The sequence below is a fragment of the Cephus cinctus genome, unplaced genomic scaffold (assembly GCF_000341935.2).
Source record: "Cephus cinctus unplaced genomic scaffold, Ccin1 Ccin1_scaffold0101, whole genome shotgun sequence".
Classification (NCBI taxonomy): Eukaryota; Metazoa; Arthropoda; class Insecta; order Hymenoptera; family Cephidae; genus Cephus; species Cephus cinctus.
Window position 1 is genome coordinate 1,330,962 of NW_014332838.1, and position 17,990 is coordinate 1,348,951.

General features: G+C 38.8%; 1 protein-coding gene and 1 non-coding gene across 2 annotated transcripts; one reads left to right on the plus strand and one right to left on the minus strand.

Annotated features, from left to right (window-relative positions):
- The first annotated feature begins 310 nt into the window (after nucleotides 1-310).
- On the plus strand, nucleotides 311-6,440 carry LOC107274775 (GS homeobox 1). The gene is made up of 2 exons (XM_015754277.2): nucleotides 311-5,248; nucleotides 5,434-6,440. The coding sequence occupies exons 1-2, from the start codon at nucleotides 4,987-4,989 to the stop codon at nucleotides 6,231-6,233; spliced, it is 1,062 nt and encodes a 353-aa protein (XP_015609763.1). The 5' UTR covers nucleotides 311-4,986; the 3' UTR covers nucleotides 6,234-6,440.
- A 6,241-nt stretch (nucleotides 6,441-12,681) lies between these two features.
- Nucleotides 12,682-12,753, minus strand: Trnap-ugg. The gene has a single exon. It is a non-coding gene; the product is annotated as a tRNA-Pro (tRNA).
- Between the last annotated feature and the right edge of the window lie 5,237 nt (nucleotides 12,754-17,990).

Below are 17,990 nucleotides of genomic sequence, written 5' to 3' on the forward strand. Positions count from 1 at the left end.
AGACATGAGTACAAGAACAACGGCAGGAGCTTTTAGCGAATTGACCGTCGCGAAAACGTGGTAACAAAGATCAAATGAAATCCATAATGGGAATTTATTCATTTTTTAATTGGCCATTATATTTGCAAAAAGAGCCCGAGGGTCTTATTGTTCCAGAATTTTCAGGTATCAAGAAACGCAAAGAAATAATGATCCCCTCAACAGATTATACATAACGATTAATGAACTTCCTACTGTAATTCTAACCTTAATATCAATATGAATAAATACCAGGAAAAATACTATTGTCAGAATCGATAAGCACCAGTCAATTTCTATGGATTAAGTGCTCGCCGAGAAAATGTAGTCTCTGTAAATTTGTAGAAAAGTTTAAAGAAAGAAAGAAAAAAAAAAGATTAAAGAACAAGAAAATCATCTCAACTCGAATGCACTGAAAAACAGAGATAATGGAAGACACCGAGACAAATCAATTGTTCGCTATGGAATATACTTTAAGTACTTTATCCCATTGTTCCAGTATACACAGGGAAGATGGGCTTAACGTTCTTTTTATCCAGAATGACCGAAGCACCAAGTCCCATGATGTTTCACGGGCCAGTCATTACATCCCATGATATTCTCACGGCTTAAATCTTAAACGCCCAAAGTGAATAAAGGAGCCATAATTTCGTAGGAGATTCTAGTGAATTGAGTCGAGTTAACAACCCATGGGGTATCCGTACAACGTAGGCCGCTAACGTAGCCTCTTCTACGCGTGTCAAAACAAAAATACTAAACTTCCGAGTACGGAGTATAAGTGGTCCTGATGGGGTGCTGATGCTGGATGCTATCCGGCGGGTATACGCATACACTGGGAAATTACCGAATGATGCATGCTAGGCTGATTTCGAGAGGAGGGAGTATTTCTTATTGTTGCGAACAATACTGGGGAAACAATGTAGCATCACTGACAAAAGACCATCGACGTGTAAGGTATCCATTTTGCCAGTTTCGCGTAAAAATTCGGATCCCTTTATTTACCATACCTACATGTATATGCCCCGAGTTTATCCATAGATACGTATATAGTACCCGTAGATGATACGAGTCGTACGTCAAATTTTTTTTATTTCTTTTTTTAACTTTTCTAATGGAACCCTCCAAGAGACGCAGAACAAAAAATATGAGAATGCCCGCGGCTTCAGTCCTGTCCTTTGGGACGCTTACCAGTACCGAGGTACAATTTTTCAGTCTGTCCTCTGTTATCGATCTGGATTTTCTGCGCTTGGGTAACGAAGGAGAATTTCCAAACGTTGCCTGGAGCTATTCCTATGCGTGGACACGATAGAGATCGAGAAGATCCAAATCAAAATATTCGCAGGGCGATATCCTTCTGAATCGAGTGCTTGTTGGTTTTTCGAAAATAACGGAAGCGACAACTTCAAGCGGATATTCATGTGTAACGTTTGAAAAGGGTTGAGAGCGATTTGTCGTCTCGTTCAAATCGTTTAAAGTTTGTCGCTACCGATGCCCAGATATCTTTATCCTTTATAACGTCGACAATGGAACGGAGACGTATGCCGTTTCAGTCCTGGGCTTCTATGGCAAGAAAGGATTTTCGCAAGTTTTTAGCCCTTTTTTCAATAAGGACACACACACGTATATATATACTATTACCTGTTCTCTCTTGAAGCTTTCAATTATTTGCTTGGCGTGCCACCAAAAGACATCTCGAATCGTATTTACCATTCCCATGATTACTCCCGGCTTTTCTATTCCATCCTTTATGGCTGACCAATGGCGTGCTATGCTACTCAATGGGATGTTCCTTTGTCGAGTGCTCCATGAAGAATGCACTTTTTACCAGGTGAAATGAGCCGAGCTAATTTTGGATTTTACCAAAAAGGAAGAAAAAAAAAAAGGAGTAAGTAAATACCATATACGTTTTCTCCGTCCAGTCGATCTCCCACACAATTTATATGTGTATCAGCTGTATACATAAGCACGTGACTCCGTATGTATAAACTTATTTATATTTTTATTTTATAAAATAAGAATAGTGGCTGATCGAACGTCACTGTCGTCACTATCAGCTTAGCATTCAATATGGCCTTCGGCTTGGTTGAAGCTTCAAGGTTGGGATATGCTTTTCCTTACTTATCTATACGGGACGCGTATAAGGTATTATTGGAAATAAGGGCGGGAGATAAGGGTACGTAAAAAGATGGGGCTTGTCAGGATTGATTAAAAAATCCAAGGGGTTGTCAGATTTTACGAACTCAACCCTTCGCGTATATACGCACTGTGCTCTCTTTTACTTATGCTATTTCGATCTTTTGCTTCTTACTCCCGTTAGTTTTATTAAGGTTTTGAAGTTTTTTCAAGTTTTTCGCCACTCGCACGGAAATCCCTGATGGAGACAATTTTTCGGGATTTTTATGCACATCGTTGTCGGTAGTTTTGAAGTCGGGATAACTTTTGCCCTACTCTTTCGTGTCAATTCATCCCCCCTTCCCTCCCACATACCCTCCCATCACTCTCACCGTGCCAACCGGCGACGTCGGGGACAAATATTATTTTTTCTCGGTACAAAATAAGGTAGCGTCCTTTCTGAGAAATATTTTCTTGAGGGAGTGTCTGGGGTGTCAAACGAAAATATATATAATTAAGCGGACTGATAAATTGCGTTTGATAAATCTTTGGCTATCGTTTTATTGGTATCCCCTTGGTTTACATGGTTGATAAATTTTTTTTGAATTTCTTTCAAATATCACAAGCTACCTTGAAAACGTTGAAACTTTAGTCAAAGTATATTCATATCGTTGTATTATCGAATATATTTCACGGAGTACTGATCCGGAAATCCAGTGGCAAAAGGACCCTCTTTTCGCATCCCTTAATATCGTCGACACGCCCAGGGACGAATTTGAACCAATAGTATGGTTCTAGTTCGGGTGGGGTTGCCCCGAAATTAAAATATCCTTGATACGTAATGACGTGAGATACTCGAGTAATGGCATACACGTACACACATACGGTACATTCATGGATCGTACAACCCTCGAGGGTTGCGACCCTTTTAGAATCATGGAATATATATATATATATATAATTTTTAGCTATAGCATATGCCGAGATGCACGTTGTATTATTCAATATCCCATAAGATAACGTTACTATGATTTTTAATGTGATGATGGGGTTGCCGGCGGGTACAGGGTTGTAACATTGTAACGGGATTAGCTGTTCCTATTAAGGCTTTCAAATGGTGACTGTACGGGACCGCGTACTTGGCTTGTACCGAATTGATTTTCTTAATACGTATGTATACTATGTATGTAATAATAATTACGCTAATAATTCACTAATTAATTTTTATTTCCACTAATAACAATACTCTCGCGTGAACTCATTAGAGCTGTATTGAGCTATTTAAAATGAACCCTAGAAATACAAGCTGATGTAAATATACGAATAATTTTATTTAATTATTTTTCATCGATCGATCTGTGTATTGTATTAATAATTTTTGAATTGAAGTTTCAGATTGAAAAAATAGGACTTTTTTTTATTAATATCCTTCGAAATGGACTGTAGTTTCTTGTATCGGGACGGACAGGTGTAGACGAGCGTGTCGTTCACACGAGGCGAAACGCGATAGATGACGCAGCGAAAATATTGACGTCGATCGTGACAGCGGATACTCAACGTTTTACGTTAAACGTTAATTTTCCGCTTTGTGACTTTCACAGAGGGTGTTGTTGGCGCTTAGCGCCAAGGCCAATGAAATGCGTACGATCGGTGTAATCTAAAAACAGACTGTCGTGTGTAGTACGTGTATACTCCCAGTGAGTATGATGAGTATAGGAGAAACAATCATTACTTGTTTTTTTTTCTTTTTTTTTTTCGAACCTGCGCCACGTAATGAGAGGTCATTAGGAGTGTCGTTTTTCCAATTTCGATAATTGAAATTGAATTGTTCGATGTGGCTGCACGTATGGTTTTATATATAGCCGCTTCCTGCATTTCCATATAACTCAGGTGAAAATAGGTAATTTCGATCCCTCGCGTAGATTGCTATGTAAATTGAGCAACGCGTCTGAAACTTTGGCATGTTCTCCCATTAAATTGGAATATTGCATAAATACGTTTGCCAATTTTGAGCTGCTATCGTATACGTTATTACAATTTAGAAATGGATACCCGAATAATGTATAGTATCGTGGACAGTCTGTATCTGTTTGATCGTGAATTTCTGAAAATGTTGGTTTAACGTTTTTTTTTTCCCTTCTCTTTTGTTTCTAAATCTCCATAATCCAGTGGTACTACCGTGCCAAGAAAGGCTTCCGAAGAAGACACCCTTAAGTAAGTGTCTTCAACTTGACAAAAGCAGCTTATCTCGATTACCTTCTCTCGATTCTCCAGCACGTTCTCGAGAGAGGTTGATAGGAGTTTAAAGAATAAAGGTGAAAGTATCACGGTATCGCGAAGGGATAATCAAAGTTAAATGAAAAAAAAATAATTGTGTAAATTGACAAAAATTAGGAAAACAAAATTGGGTAGCATACATAACTTTAGAAATGACCACCCGTCGAATTAACGCCTAAAATGCCCTACTCATTCACCTTCCCCAGGGACGGCATCGTGCTCCCGTCGGTTAGGGTGCTGGTAGGGTACCTACGAAGGGCGGGGCCCTTAACAAAGGCCCCCCAAAGAATACCAACCCCTGGGTGGAGTTAGCACCCTGTATATATCTGAGCACGGGCCCTTTTTTGGGTTCAGAACTCGGGGTGACTCCGAACTGTGTAGAACCCTGGATATTTATTTTCTCCAGGAGCCTCTCCTAATGCCAATTGCTTCTACGAGGTGTTTCCTGGATCGTGTAGATGTCGGGATAAACATAGGAATTTTCTGTGATACTGTGTGGAGATAATTAACACCGTGAAAGCATAAGTGAATACTCGTACTCGTGAGGGGTGTGAAAAGGTGGTTGGGAGAAACGTTAAGATGTCTCGTAGCTTCCTGGTGGATTCGCTGATCGGCAATAATTCGCCACCGTCTTACCCACTGCCCTACTACGGGAATCAGTTGCCGAACTATATGTTCAACTTTTTCAACCTGGGTCTGGGCTATCAACCCGTGAGACCGGTGCCCAGAGCGCCAGCATTGCCAGTTCCTGTTCCTCTGAGTCCTCCTGGGATCGTTGGTCTGCCACTTCCGGGACAGAGTCCTCCGTCGCCATTGAACGTCTCCACGAGCCGACTCTCAGGTTAATATCTCGATGGTATATTAATAAGGTTAATGGGGGTATGTGGGAACACGGTGGATGTATCCTTATCACTGATAATATCCTTTGGGATTTATTCGGGTGCACGTTGTTTCCTTGACTCGCGGTGTTATAGAAAAATTTCTAACTTTGAACTGTAAATAATTCATTTTATTTCCTTTTTACAGATATCACCGTGCCGCATGAGTCGCCTTCGCGAAACAGCACCCCGACGCCACCGCCTAAGTCGCCGAATTCCATTGCCAGTAGCTCCAAGAGAATTCGTACTGCGTTCACGAGTACTCAGCTGTTGGAGCTCGAGAGGGAATTCGCTTCTAACATGTATCTATCGCGTCTGAGGAGGATTGAGATTGCTACGAATTTACGGCTGTCCGAGAAGCAGGTGAAGATTTGGTTTCAAAATCGCCGAGTCAAGTATAAGAAAGAGGATCTACCAGCTGGTCAGAGTCAAAAGTGTTGCTGTTTGAGAACCTGCGGGAAGAAAAAGGATGGCTGCGCTGATGAGGGCCGGAAGTGCGAGCAGGATGAAGTCAGTCAGGAGAAATTTCGGGACGCTCGTCAGCAGGATGGCGAGATTAGAGGACACCAGGATGAATCCTTGGCTATTAGAATGAGACCATCCGGCGGTTCGGAGTTTGCTAACGATAACTCGTCCTCTTCTACTTTCGAAAATTCGACTGGCTTAACCGTGGCAATTGATACTGAGTATCGACGCAGATCTTGCGGAGATGAGAAGCCAAATTTACAGCAACGATCAATGACTTGTGATCTTTTACCATCTATTCAGGACGTGCATGATTTGTCAAGAGGTTCTAAGCGGGCGGCGAATAGATTAGAAGAGTCTGAGATGAAGAAAAGAAGAAGCGAATCGCCGTATGACTCTCATATTCAAGAAACCATTGCTACTCCGGTATACAGAAATCGTAATTGCACAAAGCATACCGTCGAACATATTGTAAATTCTTAAGATAGTATAAAAGACTCTTTTATAGTAATGTGAGACAGTTTTGTATTTGGCGGCGATACGATATTTTTGCCTTATTTATCAGTATCCAGTGCAGCCGGTTACGTAGCAGCTCAAAAATTGAATGTACAAATTGTATATATTTTTAATAGAATCTATATTGTCAAGAATAATTGTATATTTTTACTACGTATCATAGTACAAATTCGAAGGAAATAAAAAGAACTAAAAAATATATTCTGGACATTTCTTTTATGGCATTTCCACTATCTTACTTTTATGGAACAAATTTTACTAAAAATACAAACTACCTTAATTGAGTTTTGAGAGATGTAGATTTACATTTGAATATCTTCGTTTATTCGTTTTCTTATTCTCTTAATACAAACTTCGAATAACTTGCCAGTAAAGATCTATAATATTTTCTGTACGCTTCCTACTCGTATACTTTATGTCTCGTTCTAAGCAAACGTTTTCCTCGTGCTACACAGCGCAATAAGCAGTTACAATAAATAGTCCCTATCCAAGAATTCTGTATCGCTTAAATAGGTAACTTTAATTCGTAGCGTTACACGTTCGATTTCCATCAGATTAAACAAGTCCGCCACATTAACTTTTCCATATTCTCACAATTCTTGAAGTAGCAACCCGCCGCATTATACCAACCCCAATGAAAAGCCACGGCAAAGTCGTGAATCAAGGAAAAATTTGTCAAGAGGGAATTCCACTTTGGGGTGAATTTAAGGTAAAACGCAGTTAATGGTGTTAAAGAGCAGCCGACACAATGTCACTCTCAAAAATGGTACAATGGAACACTTGTATCACGAAAGACCCAGCATGGGGTCCTATGCCTTACACAGTACTTTGGGCTCCCTTTTTTTTTTCAGGATCACCATCGTAGACCGTACTATCCATATTCTACACAATCTGCACTACAGTATACTATAGGTACTACACTATAGTATATATAATAGTACTACAGTATACTATAGGTACTACACGACACAACGCAAGGAACGTCACGGCATTATTTTCAGCTCCATTCACGAAAGCAACAGCCCAAGAATTCTCCATTCATTGACTTTAGTGAATGGGCGTTCGTAAGGTCACAGGGTGAAATAAAAAATTGTCACCTTCGATTCCTTTGACCGAAGTCGGTCCTTTTGATATTACCGCCGTTAAATGACGTTTAGCGATTTCAATGCAGTCAGGTGGTAGCCAAAGTCGCTTAGATGTTTCTCAGCATTTTCCACGCCACTTGGCGTTTATTAACGCCTCTCCTACGCGTCCGTAAGATATTTACACATTGTTGTCCTTGTTCGTGACCGTACTTTAGATTCCAATGGTTACACTCGGGACAGTTCCACGAAATAACGTAGAATCGCGAAGAAGATTCTTTGGGTCCATTAACGGGGCCCTTGACAAACGTAAGTATACCGATATATATATAGTGAAATTTTTAAGGAGATCTAATTTGTCGAGAATGCCATTTTCTTCCCAAATTGTTGAAGGCTCTTGAAAACTTTCAGTCTGGTCCATGGTGATATAATCATTTGAAATATATCAATTTCAAGTACTAATTAGTAAAATAATCTAGATTCAACTTTTTATATATATATATATTTTTTTTGTGATGTTACATGCTGACGAGCCTTTCTGAAAGGCTTATTTTCGCGTATTTCGATGGAGCGGACTTAACGCTTCACGACAGTCACCTACGATCACCTAAGGTATCATTAAAAAATTTAATCTTTTTTTTTTCATTTCTCTTAGTCGATTCGATTTTTCTTTATACTATCTAACGTGTAACCAACAGCAACGACGCTGTAGATCTCGACGGGAAGCTCATCAAGAAACCACCATGATGCCAATATCAAGCTATAAGGAGCTACAGAGGGAACGTGACCTAGTCGTTGTGGACACCTGATGACATTCAGCCCAGAAAAAGTTCCTAAAAAAGGGAGCCAGGAACGAGCTAGAAGGTCTTATCGAAAGTCGCCTCGGAAATGGGGAGACACAAGAGACGCTATAAAGAGTGTGCGCCTGTTACAGATCAGACGCTTTTCTCAAGAGAATCTCCAATATGTAGCCGTAAGGAGGGATAGCTGCTGTAATGAAAGCGAGCTATCAGAACCCAGGCGCCCGAGGATATACCGAGCTGGGGATAACCGACAAGTACAAGAATGTCGTTGCCACTCCGGGAGTGTGGACAATGGAGAGGATCAGTCCCCATCGAAAAGACTATCGTAACACTTGGCCTGGATGCCTTCCAAATCTCCGATCGGAAAGCTCACAAGAATAAGGATCCACTCCACCGAGGAGAAGTAAGTCCAAGAAGCGAGTGTCTCGTAATCGTTACTTTTCGAAATCCGTTAGGGAAAATCTTCAATGGGCATATATTACCGAGAATAATATAAAATGTTGATAGTGACGTTAACGAATTAAACAATTTCAAATCTAGAGTTGAAAAATGAATTTCGGATTTACTAGACGCCAGATGGCACGTGCGGGAGCGCAGCGAGGCCCAACGGGGTCCGTCGGCATGACGTCAAGAGTGGCGACGCGCCGCCGACGGACAACCACTGAACTAAAGATTCAGTCTGCTTCTTCTAACCGTCGCGATTGTGGGTGCTAATTTAGGGACAGTCAGTCAGATTAGTTATGGCAGTGATCTACAGCTATCTACACCGATCCAGCTATCGCAGGAACATCCTCGTTTGCTTTCGGTGAGTCTTTGTCGATTATTAAAATCACGAACTCTCGTGCACAGTTCTAATGTCTCGTTTAGTTTGCCGATGGAAAGTAATCGTAGAGTAAACAACGTCCCGAAAGGAACTGTCATTCTGGACGAGATGGACAGTCTCGAGAAATATGGACACGCGATTTCGTGGTTATGTTGTGCATAATATTGTTTTACATTATCCAATGCTATCTTGAATTGCTCTTTCTGTTTTCTGAATGCATTTTTGTCTTTATAATATTTATCGTAATACTTTCATAATAAACTTGAAGTCTGGTGAGAAAGAATCCATTTCGCTATCGCTTCTATATTGTGGAACGTACTGCAGATATCCATGCGGATATCAGGCGTCCAAAATTTCCGTTTAATTTTTTCTATAGCCTTACGTTGTCTTTAAGTAGGAACATGACAATCTTGGAGAGTGAATGGCGCTCTCTCGGACGCAATAACATTTGCTAATTATGATTGCTTGTTTATTTTCGACTTTGCCAGCGCGAGTTTCTCCAATGTAGGCATCTAACTAAATTGCTTTGTTTAATCAGACACGTTTCTGCCTAATGCCAACACCAACTTAAATGGGAAGGGTCCTTCGTTTGCTTTATCGGTGAAACGTGTAATTCTCTTCTCTACTCAAATACCGAGCTTTGCATACTAATAGACTGTTAAAAAAATTTCTAAACGGCACGCGAATTCGGATAGTTTGTCAATGTCTTTTTAAGTGTATACTTCCGCACCGATCCATCGATAACGTACAGAAATTTTGTATATATAAAATAAGGTATTATTCGATTTCTAATTGATTTATTTGTTTACCTTGTCAGTATATCTATATATACTCTAATATTAGTATATACATTTTATGCCATTGAAACCGTTGAATGTTTCTCTGAGTGTCTCTATGTAAAGATTCATAATACGAAGTACACTGTTGATATATAAATAGCGTGCGACATCAACCGTCGACATAAAGTACACATAAAAAGGAGAGTACCCAAGAAGTAGCGCGGAACACGTAATTCTCTCTCTTTTTTTTTGTTGTTGGCTCTCCTGCTCTTAATATTTTTTTTCCACGTTCCCAACATTAATTCATTTCATCTTATGCACTCTGAAGTGGCGCTCGATCAAAGCTGAAAAAAGCCACCGACAGCCGACAACACTCGAGTTCAGGCTGCGGGCACTCGAAAGTTGAAACCGTTTTCTCGCTGAGGACAATACCAAAATGTCCGCCATTACGGATCGCACGTTACCGCGGTAGAGATATTAAATATATTTTGGTGAAACACGCTTTTTGCATTAGAGGCCTAAGATCTGCGCGCGCACGCTCGAGAATTTACCTACTTAACGCCTTTCGTACACAATCGAGGTATCCACGTGGAGGTTAGAGAGGAATTGTGAATTTTACAAGCGAACGAATCGAAGAATTTTCCTTTTTCTCGTGTCGATGTCCTTTAGCCTTTGTCACGCATGCGCATTGTGTAACAGGGACGTCGATGCATCATGACGCTTCTACTGTCTGCTAACAATGACTACACAGAGCTCACTGTGCGTGCTCGATGATGCGCGGATAATTTTCGAAAATCCGCCTACGAAAGTAAACCTATACCTAGAATCATTTTACCCAACCGATTTGTACCTCTTGGCTTTGGAATTGATCTCGTGCGCTTTTTGTATCTTTTCGACTCATTATAATGCCGTGTTCCTTGCCGTGTAAACTGATACGATGCTTGTGACCTTCCAGACTGTATTACCGGTTTACTGGAATGCTCTGTAATGGAGTACTGTCTTATGACGTATATACTTACTACAGAGTTATCTCAAAGTTTTATATTTTCATGAATTATTTTCTGTAACGAGCTCTTATATCCCGTATTTACTATTTTACGTTTGACTTGAGAATTTTTAGGGGTTTTACTAGAAACAATTATACTGCCAAATATCGCTTCTATTGGGGGTATCAAATACATTATGAACAAGCTTCAGAGCTCGTATGATTCTCAATAAGATTTCACCTCTACTTTATGCTCGTGAAAGATTTATTTAGCATACTAATAAGCTTATGCTTGTTATCCCAATAATCAAGAAAAACAAATAACACCGTGCTCGTCTTTGTTTATGGGATTTGGTACCGTAAAAAAAAAAAATAATAAAATAGCTCCAGCGATAACGGGATGGCTAAATGTAAATTTAACCGCATAAAAGTCTTCCAAATTTATGAAGATATTGACCAGATTACATTCCCATTAAAAGTTTCTTAATTTACCATAAAGAGTTTATTTTGATAAACGCATTATAACTCAAATTCTATCATTTGAATAATGATACCTTATATATGTTCTGATGTCATAACAAACTTTTTGAATTGACATTTCAATTAATATATTTCCTCCGATGTCTCATTAAACATAACGAAGGATAGTATCAGGCTCTCTTTAATAGTATCCGTAATATTACCAATTATTATGTCGAAAGACTAATTTTATGATTTTCTTTTGAGAGGGGTAAACCTAAGGGGAAAGGGTCTACTTTTTGTAAGGAGCTTCTAAGCGAGTTGCTGATTAAGCAAAAAGCTCAGTTGAGAAATCGATATTTTACATCAGGAGCATCCTAGCAACAACGAGGTGCCGTCTTATACTTTGGTTAGAAAGAGGAAGAAACCGGTTTCAGGGTTCGAGCAGAATTGGTCTAAGGTATCTAATAGTTATTTACATAAAATAATGACTAGCGCATGAAAGCATTTTAATCCGTGAAACGTTGAGGGTAGTGTTTCATCGTACCGAAGAAGAACCCTTAGCTTATATACCTATAAAAGGTGATCTCTCGGGCTAGTCTTATACTCGTGATGAATTTAGGGTTTCACAAAGTCATTATTTGGTCATTATTGGTGGCAGGTGACGCCTCCTACACTCATTGTGGGTACGTGTTCGCTGTTTGATCTATGTTAAACCGTGAAATACACATATTAAACGCACCTGTGACTATCGTATCCGTTCAATTCTAGTCGACGCCTTCAGGAAATTGCCTCAGAAATGGCTGTTCTAACCGAAAACCTGACCGAGCGTATAGTAATCAGCAATAGATTGCCATACGTATCCCACAGTTTTAAACCTACATAAATAATGGCTGCTCCTGGATACCCACTATGTAATTATGGCAAATAGAATTTTTATTGTGTTTGAGAGTTTTATTGCTGTACCACTTACCTCGGCGGTTTTACAAGGTGTGATACTCGGGTTCTTAATATTGATTTTCGTTTACCATTATTATACGAATATTGAATAACTTAATTGTAATTTATTATAATTTTTTTGTAACAATATTCAAAGGAATGTTATTGTTTGCTTTTTATATGAAAATAATATGAATTTATTGGATATCGATCGGAAAGATCCGTAGTTCCGTATATGGTAGTGCCAGAAAATCACTTTCTTCTAATTTGTTGCTTCGCTTTGTCACTCTGTTTCTGAGCGAGTGCTTGTACGCGTGTAGAAGTAGAAAGTTAAATAAGTAGACGGTAGATCCATGTAAGCTATAGCATAGATTTCAATGAATTGTACGCGTATGGTTATACGCTCGATCTTTTTCATTAATGTGCTCGCTATAAATCTTCATTATGCGTTGCACCTAGTGTTTGCAGCTTTAATACTTTTTTTTTTGTATATATACATCATATACTGGATATTTATAGTGAAAGGAAATGAAAAAAAAAAAAGTGGGCTCAGCCGGGATTTGAACCCGGGACCTCTCGCACCCAAAGCGAGAATCATACCCCTAGACCACTGAGCCGCTCTTTGATATTTTTCATGACCTTCTCTCAAAAGTGACAGATGTTTTTTTTACCAACCTACTTTCCCCATCTAACGAAAAAGAAGCTACCTTAAAACTAAATACTAAGTTTTTACTCAAAATTTTGACTTAGGATAACTAAATAAAGCAAAACTATAGTGTGATAGTTGGTGAGATTTACCAACAGTAACCAACCAGCTTTAAGTATGATTATGGATAAATTTAGGTCTTTTTGTTGCGATTTTTAGGCTTTAATAAAAATGTATATGAGGTTCTAGGTGCAATTAAAAAACAAACATAAAAAAAACCACTGAGCCGCTGTTTGTTTTTAATTTTCAAAATTGCTATATTAAATAATAATACATTCTTTTCTAGTACTCAATTTTTTCGTATTACAATCAACACTCCACTTTCAATCATTTTAGACAGACTAAACATAAAATCTATGTTTTCATATATGCCTGCTTAATCTATCGTTACGTTAATAGCGTGTACATTATCGATTAAGAATTTTCTTATTTATTTCGTATTCGGAACATTTCGTCTGCTGATACTGTTTCGTACAGTGTGTATAAAATATACATATAAAGCTTACCACGCGGAAACTAATCTTCGCCCGATTCCTTAAAACTTTTGTAGAATGTATGTATACATATGCCGTGCAAACATTGTAAGGATATGTTTCATCCTAGATGGCGTGTAATGCTGGGATGCCACACTGGTGAAATTTGCCGATGCTGTATTATGCAAGCGATAGAAAGATTGTTACATGCTACCCGCTTAGAAAATCATTTGCATGCAGGTCCATTGGCGGCAAAACGTGAAATATTTTCTTGATGGAATCCTACACGCTTCTCCTGGTTACTTTCACAATGCAAGAGATGATCACGCCACTGGATCATCCAGCTGCTTGCATTAAGATTCGCCACGCGAACGTTTCGGGTTACCCCGTAGCATAATATATTATCTACGTGAAGTTGTGTTGCAGTAGATTTCCAGTAGAGGGCGCAATGGAGTATATATATATATACTTTCCTTCGCTACGTCCATTGTGTCGTAATGTCTACCAATGATACACTAAGGATTTACATACATAGACAGACATTCTGAATGGACGGCAACGTAATTGAAGGCCAACGAAATAAGATTTTCTGCAAATGGTAGTATCAACAGTACGAACACTTATGATATATTCAAGTCTGCAATTTTTCACAATCAGCAGCATGAAATTGTCGCTTAATTTTAAATTTGTTGAGCTGTTCAAAGAAAAAAAAACAGCGAATACTTTGCCGAGCTATTTTTTGTCGTAGTCAAGTCTTTTTTTTTCAATTCTCTCTTTCGCTACCACGCTAAATTAAAACGATTACCTCGACAAAAAATACAATGTCCCATCATTTCGTGATACTTAATTCTCGGCTCTGGAGGCAACAAATTACCAACCGTTGTCAGAAAAGGGTCTGGGTCTGGATCGTACACCAAGGGGAAATACAGAGACTGTCTTTGATAGCTAACGTTAAAGGGGTGCGAGGTGTCGCAGGGGTTAAACGTTGGTCCTCGTATATCGTGGGGCGGGTGGGGTCTAATCTGTTATCATTTCGACCGCAAACGTTCGCCCTCGGTATATTTTGTGGTAAGAATAGATGGTTAAAGTTCAGAGGGTTATTGGACTATTGTATAGTTTGACCAAAAAAATGTGAGAAAGAGGTAAAAAACATGAATAGACATTCATAGGTATACCTGAGAAAATATTTATAAATATATTTTATCGAGCTTTGACAAAATCTTCAACTACCATACGGTCGTGGGCTTAACGAGAGATTTTCCTTTCATCCCTTAAAAAGTCAGTCGACCTTTTAACGGCAGGTTAACGCATTCGATAACGATCTACCCTTGTTCCCGGTCGCGCGGGCGACACAAATTTCGAGAAATTCATCCCTTGAAGAAATTAAGAAAAAAAATCCGATTGGATGACTAGTAGGTACCCTTTGGAACTGTCACTGGTAAAGTGGTGACTGGACAGAGAAGAGTACACTAGTTTTCCAGCATCCTTGGTCCTCTGATCTCGCCGAGTCATCGCGCTAATCCTTATTTAACCCGCGTTTATCTACGATCAGCCCAGCGGGATTAACTTAACTGCTGGCCGCAAAATACAATGGGGCACGAGAAGACACCACTTAGTGTACGAGCCTGGTTATATCAGGATGCAATCTAATCGACGTGCGATCGCGTAAAAATCTTGTCAGTTTCACTTCAGTCTCCATTTCTCCTTTGTCGTGTAAATTGACTGACTCGTGGGCAAAATTCTTCCAACTTTCCTGTATAGCGGGACGAACGGGCGTAAGGTGTCTACTTTTCTTTTGAAACTTTTATTTTTAAACTGACTATACGTTTCATGGTTAATCGACACCTGCACTGTCTTACTTGCCTTGCTGGTGTAATTTAAGAAAAAAGGAAAAATGACAGGTGTCGTACGTGTTACGAATACGTATTCGATATGTCACGGTAAATTTTCTAATGTTATGCCGCAACGTGGTATAACTCTTTTTTGACATTATTTCTTTTTTTTTCAGAAATTTATGTAGTCACGTCTAATTTTTTTTTTTATACTCGCAAGATGTTTGCCTATTTATTCTATATCACTCGTCGTATTACTTACTTGTAATTGGTAACAGTTTCTGTTTTACACCTGGGAACAATGTAGTATAAAGTTGGTACAATCTTTTTCTAGCAAGCCGCTCTGTTTCGCAGGCAGCAATGAATTCTCTTGCGCTTATAGGAGACCGCTGGGACTCTTCACGGCATCCTCGTTGAAGCGTTTCGTTAACAACTTCACTCCGCAAACGAGATTCTCTCTCTGTGTTATATATACCCAGTTAAGAGAAGATCGAATTTCTCTAATAATATTAATATTCTTCATATAAAGATTTCATTGTGTTTCGTAGACTGTTTGCAGTCTCTTTTAAAATTAATGAAGAAACCATTTTTTTTGTCATTCTACCTTTTTCCCTCAAAAAGTTTATACTGTTTCAGCTATTTCGGCACAGAGGTCGATACACGTTTTGGTGTTGAAACTAAAGGTCAAATTGATTTTTTTGTCTTCCACGTGGTGACAGACTTTAGTATTAATTCTACAGAGCAGACTGTACAGATGTACCAATGTCAGTGACAAAAGTTCATTTGGACGAATTAAAAAATTATCTGTTACAGCTATTGCATCTCTCAATGTTTCTTCGTGTTTAATTTCAATCGGAAAACATGTTGATAATTATATTCAGCTGCCTTAGACCCATAGTAGTTAGGAACCCTTTTACTCCCGTGGGTAAGTGTCACTTTGCCTGTTGGCTGGTACTAATAACAAATTTGCATAACTTTTTTCAGCCCTACGACGTCAAAATTGATTCTACCTTCTGCGACGGTAATAATGGGACAATGACGCCACTCAAGGGGCGCGAGTCCAAAACTGGCCATAAAAAAAGGCCAGTAACCTATGCCTATGCTAATTTTATATCATTGCGAAACTAATCAAGCCAGTAAATCAGACAAGTTCCACGCGTTAGAAATTAACCTTGATTGTTAGTCGCCATGGTAACTGCTCATACGTATATTATTGAGTGGCGATGGAAAAACGAAAAAAAAAGAAGAAAGAAAGAAAAACAAGATTTTAAATATTCAAAACCGGTAGTGTACGAATATTCTTATATACTGCTACCCTGATCCCTTGCGTTGTTCCAATTATTCTGTTAGCTCGACGTTAATTAAAAGCTCTCGTTGCGAAATCGAAATATTATCAGAGTGGCTGATGGGCAGGCAATTTATTTGATTGCATCTTTATCTGATTGCAGGGAAAGAGGTAATGCAATTAATCAGTCTGGTTCCCAGGGCGGAATTTCGCAATTGAGAAAAACTCGAGAAATTTCTCGAACGTGACTCTCGACTTAGACTTGTTTTTTTTTTCCTCTCAACCCGATAAATCTCTTGATTCATCTTCATTTCATCGTACTTGATTACACACTCTCTATCAAAAACTCTTTCCTCTATCGACTTTCCATACTTGTCCTTCCTTTTATCTATATTCGCTCTTACGTGCTATATCGGCGAATATCCCGTTTTATAGATATTGCTAGACATTTTTCATCCCTATAAACTCACAGTCGATGAACTAGGAAATTACTGAATTAATGAAACAATGTCCCGTTTGCATACAGTCACAGTCGGTTTTCTCCCTAAGGGGTACTAATGGCTTGACAAGAAAGAACGAGAGAGAGAGAGAGAAAGAGAGAGAGAAACAGGGATGAATAACACTACTCTACAGCGTAGTGCATTGTATAGTACTATGTTGCATTGGTACTATACCACATGTCATTACTGAGGACAAGTGCTTTATTGAGAAGCCGGTACCTACACAGTAATGACAGAAACCTAGTAGTAGCTTAGTGGAGTCGACACTGATCGGATCACAGTCAACCAACTCAAGCTAATTAAATTCTTGGTAATAATCCGAATATATATATATATATATTATAATATACGATATTCGGTGCGGGTTTGAACGCATCGCGTAAAACCACAGCTGCATTGGAACTGACAGTAGATTACGTTATCATGACCTAACACTGCAATTTCCACATAAGCTGTGTAACATTAAAGAGCTTATCGCATTAGCAGGATATGGTACGAGATCAAAGGTCAGGAACGGTGGTTGACTTACTTTGTTTTGTTTGTTAACAGGATAAGGAGCTTGACTTTTAAGCATTTCGAGTGTGCAAGGCTTAAGGATTCTGGATATGATAGATGAGGTTGAAGGTAAGACCTTAAAAGTGTATTGGATGATACGAGAGTAATATTCTTAAAATTGATATCTTACAGTAATAATTTACATACGGTTGTTTCGTTTGAAAGAATTTTATTGAAAAAAATATTATTTGCGCGGAGTAGCAAGCAGTAAGATATCGGCCGTAAAGAGAATATACGTTTGGCAGATTAAGGATGCGCGGGTGAAATATACGGAGATATTGTTGAAACGTTGAAAAGTATCTCAGGAGGATGAATAAAAGGGAAATGAGTTGAGGTACGGTGTATATATATATATATATATATATATATATATATATATATATATATATATATATATATACACACGTACATATACATATATATTGAATTAAGTCACAAATAATTTCCGTTGCAGGTAAATAAATTTTATTTACAAAACGGAACTTATTTATGACTCGATCCAA

Bases quoted from the DNA above. Each gene is read 5' to 3' on its own strand.
- LOC107274775 (XM_015754277.2), top strand. From the start codon at position 4,987: ATGTCTCGTAGCTTCCTGGTGGATTCGCTGATCGGCAATAATTCGCCA. The intron at 5,249-5,433 runs GTTAATATCTCG...TCCTTTTTACAG, and splicing joins CTCCACGAGCCGACTCTCAG to ATATCACCGTGCCGCATGAG.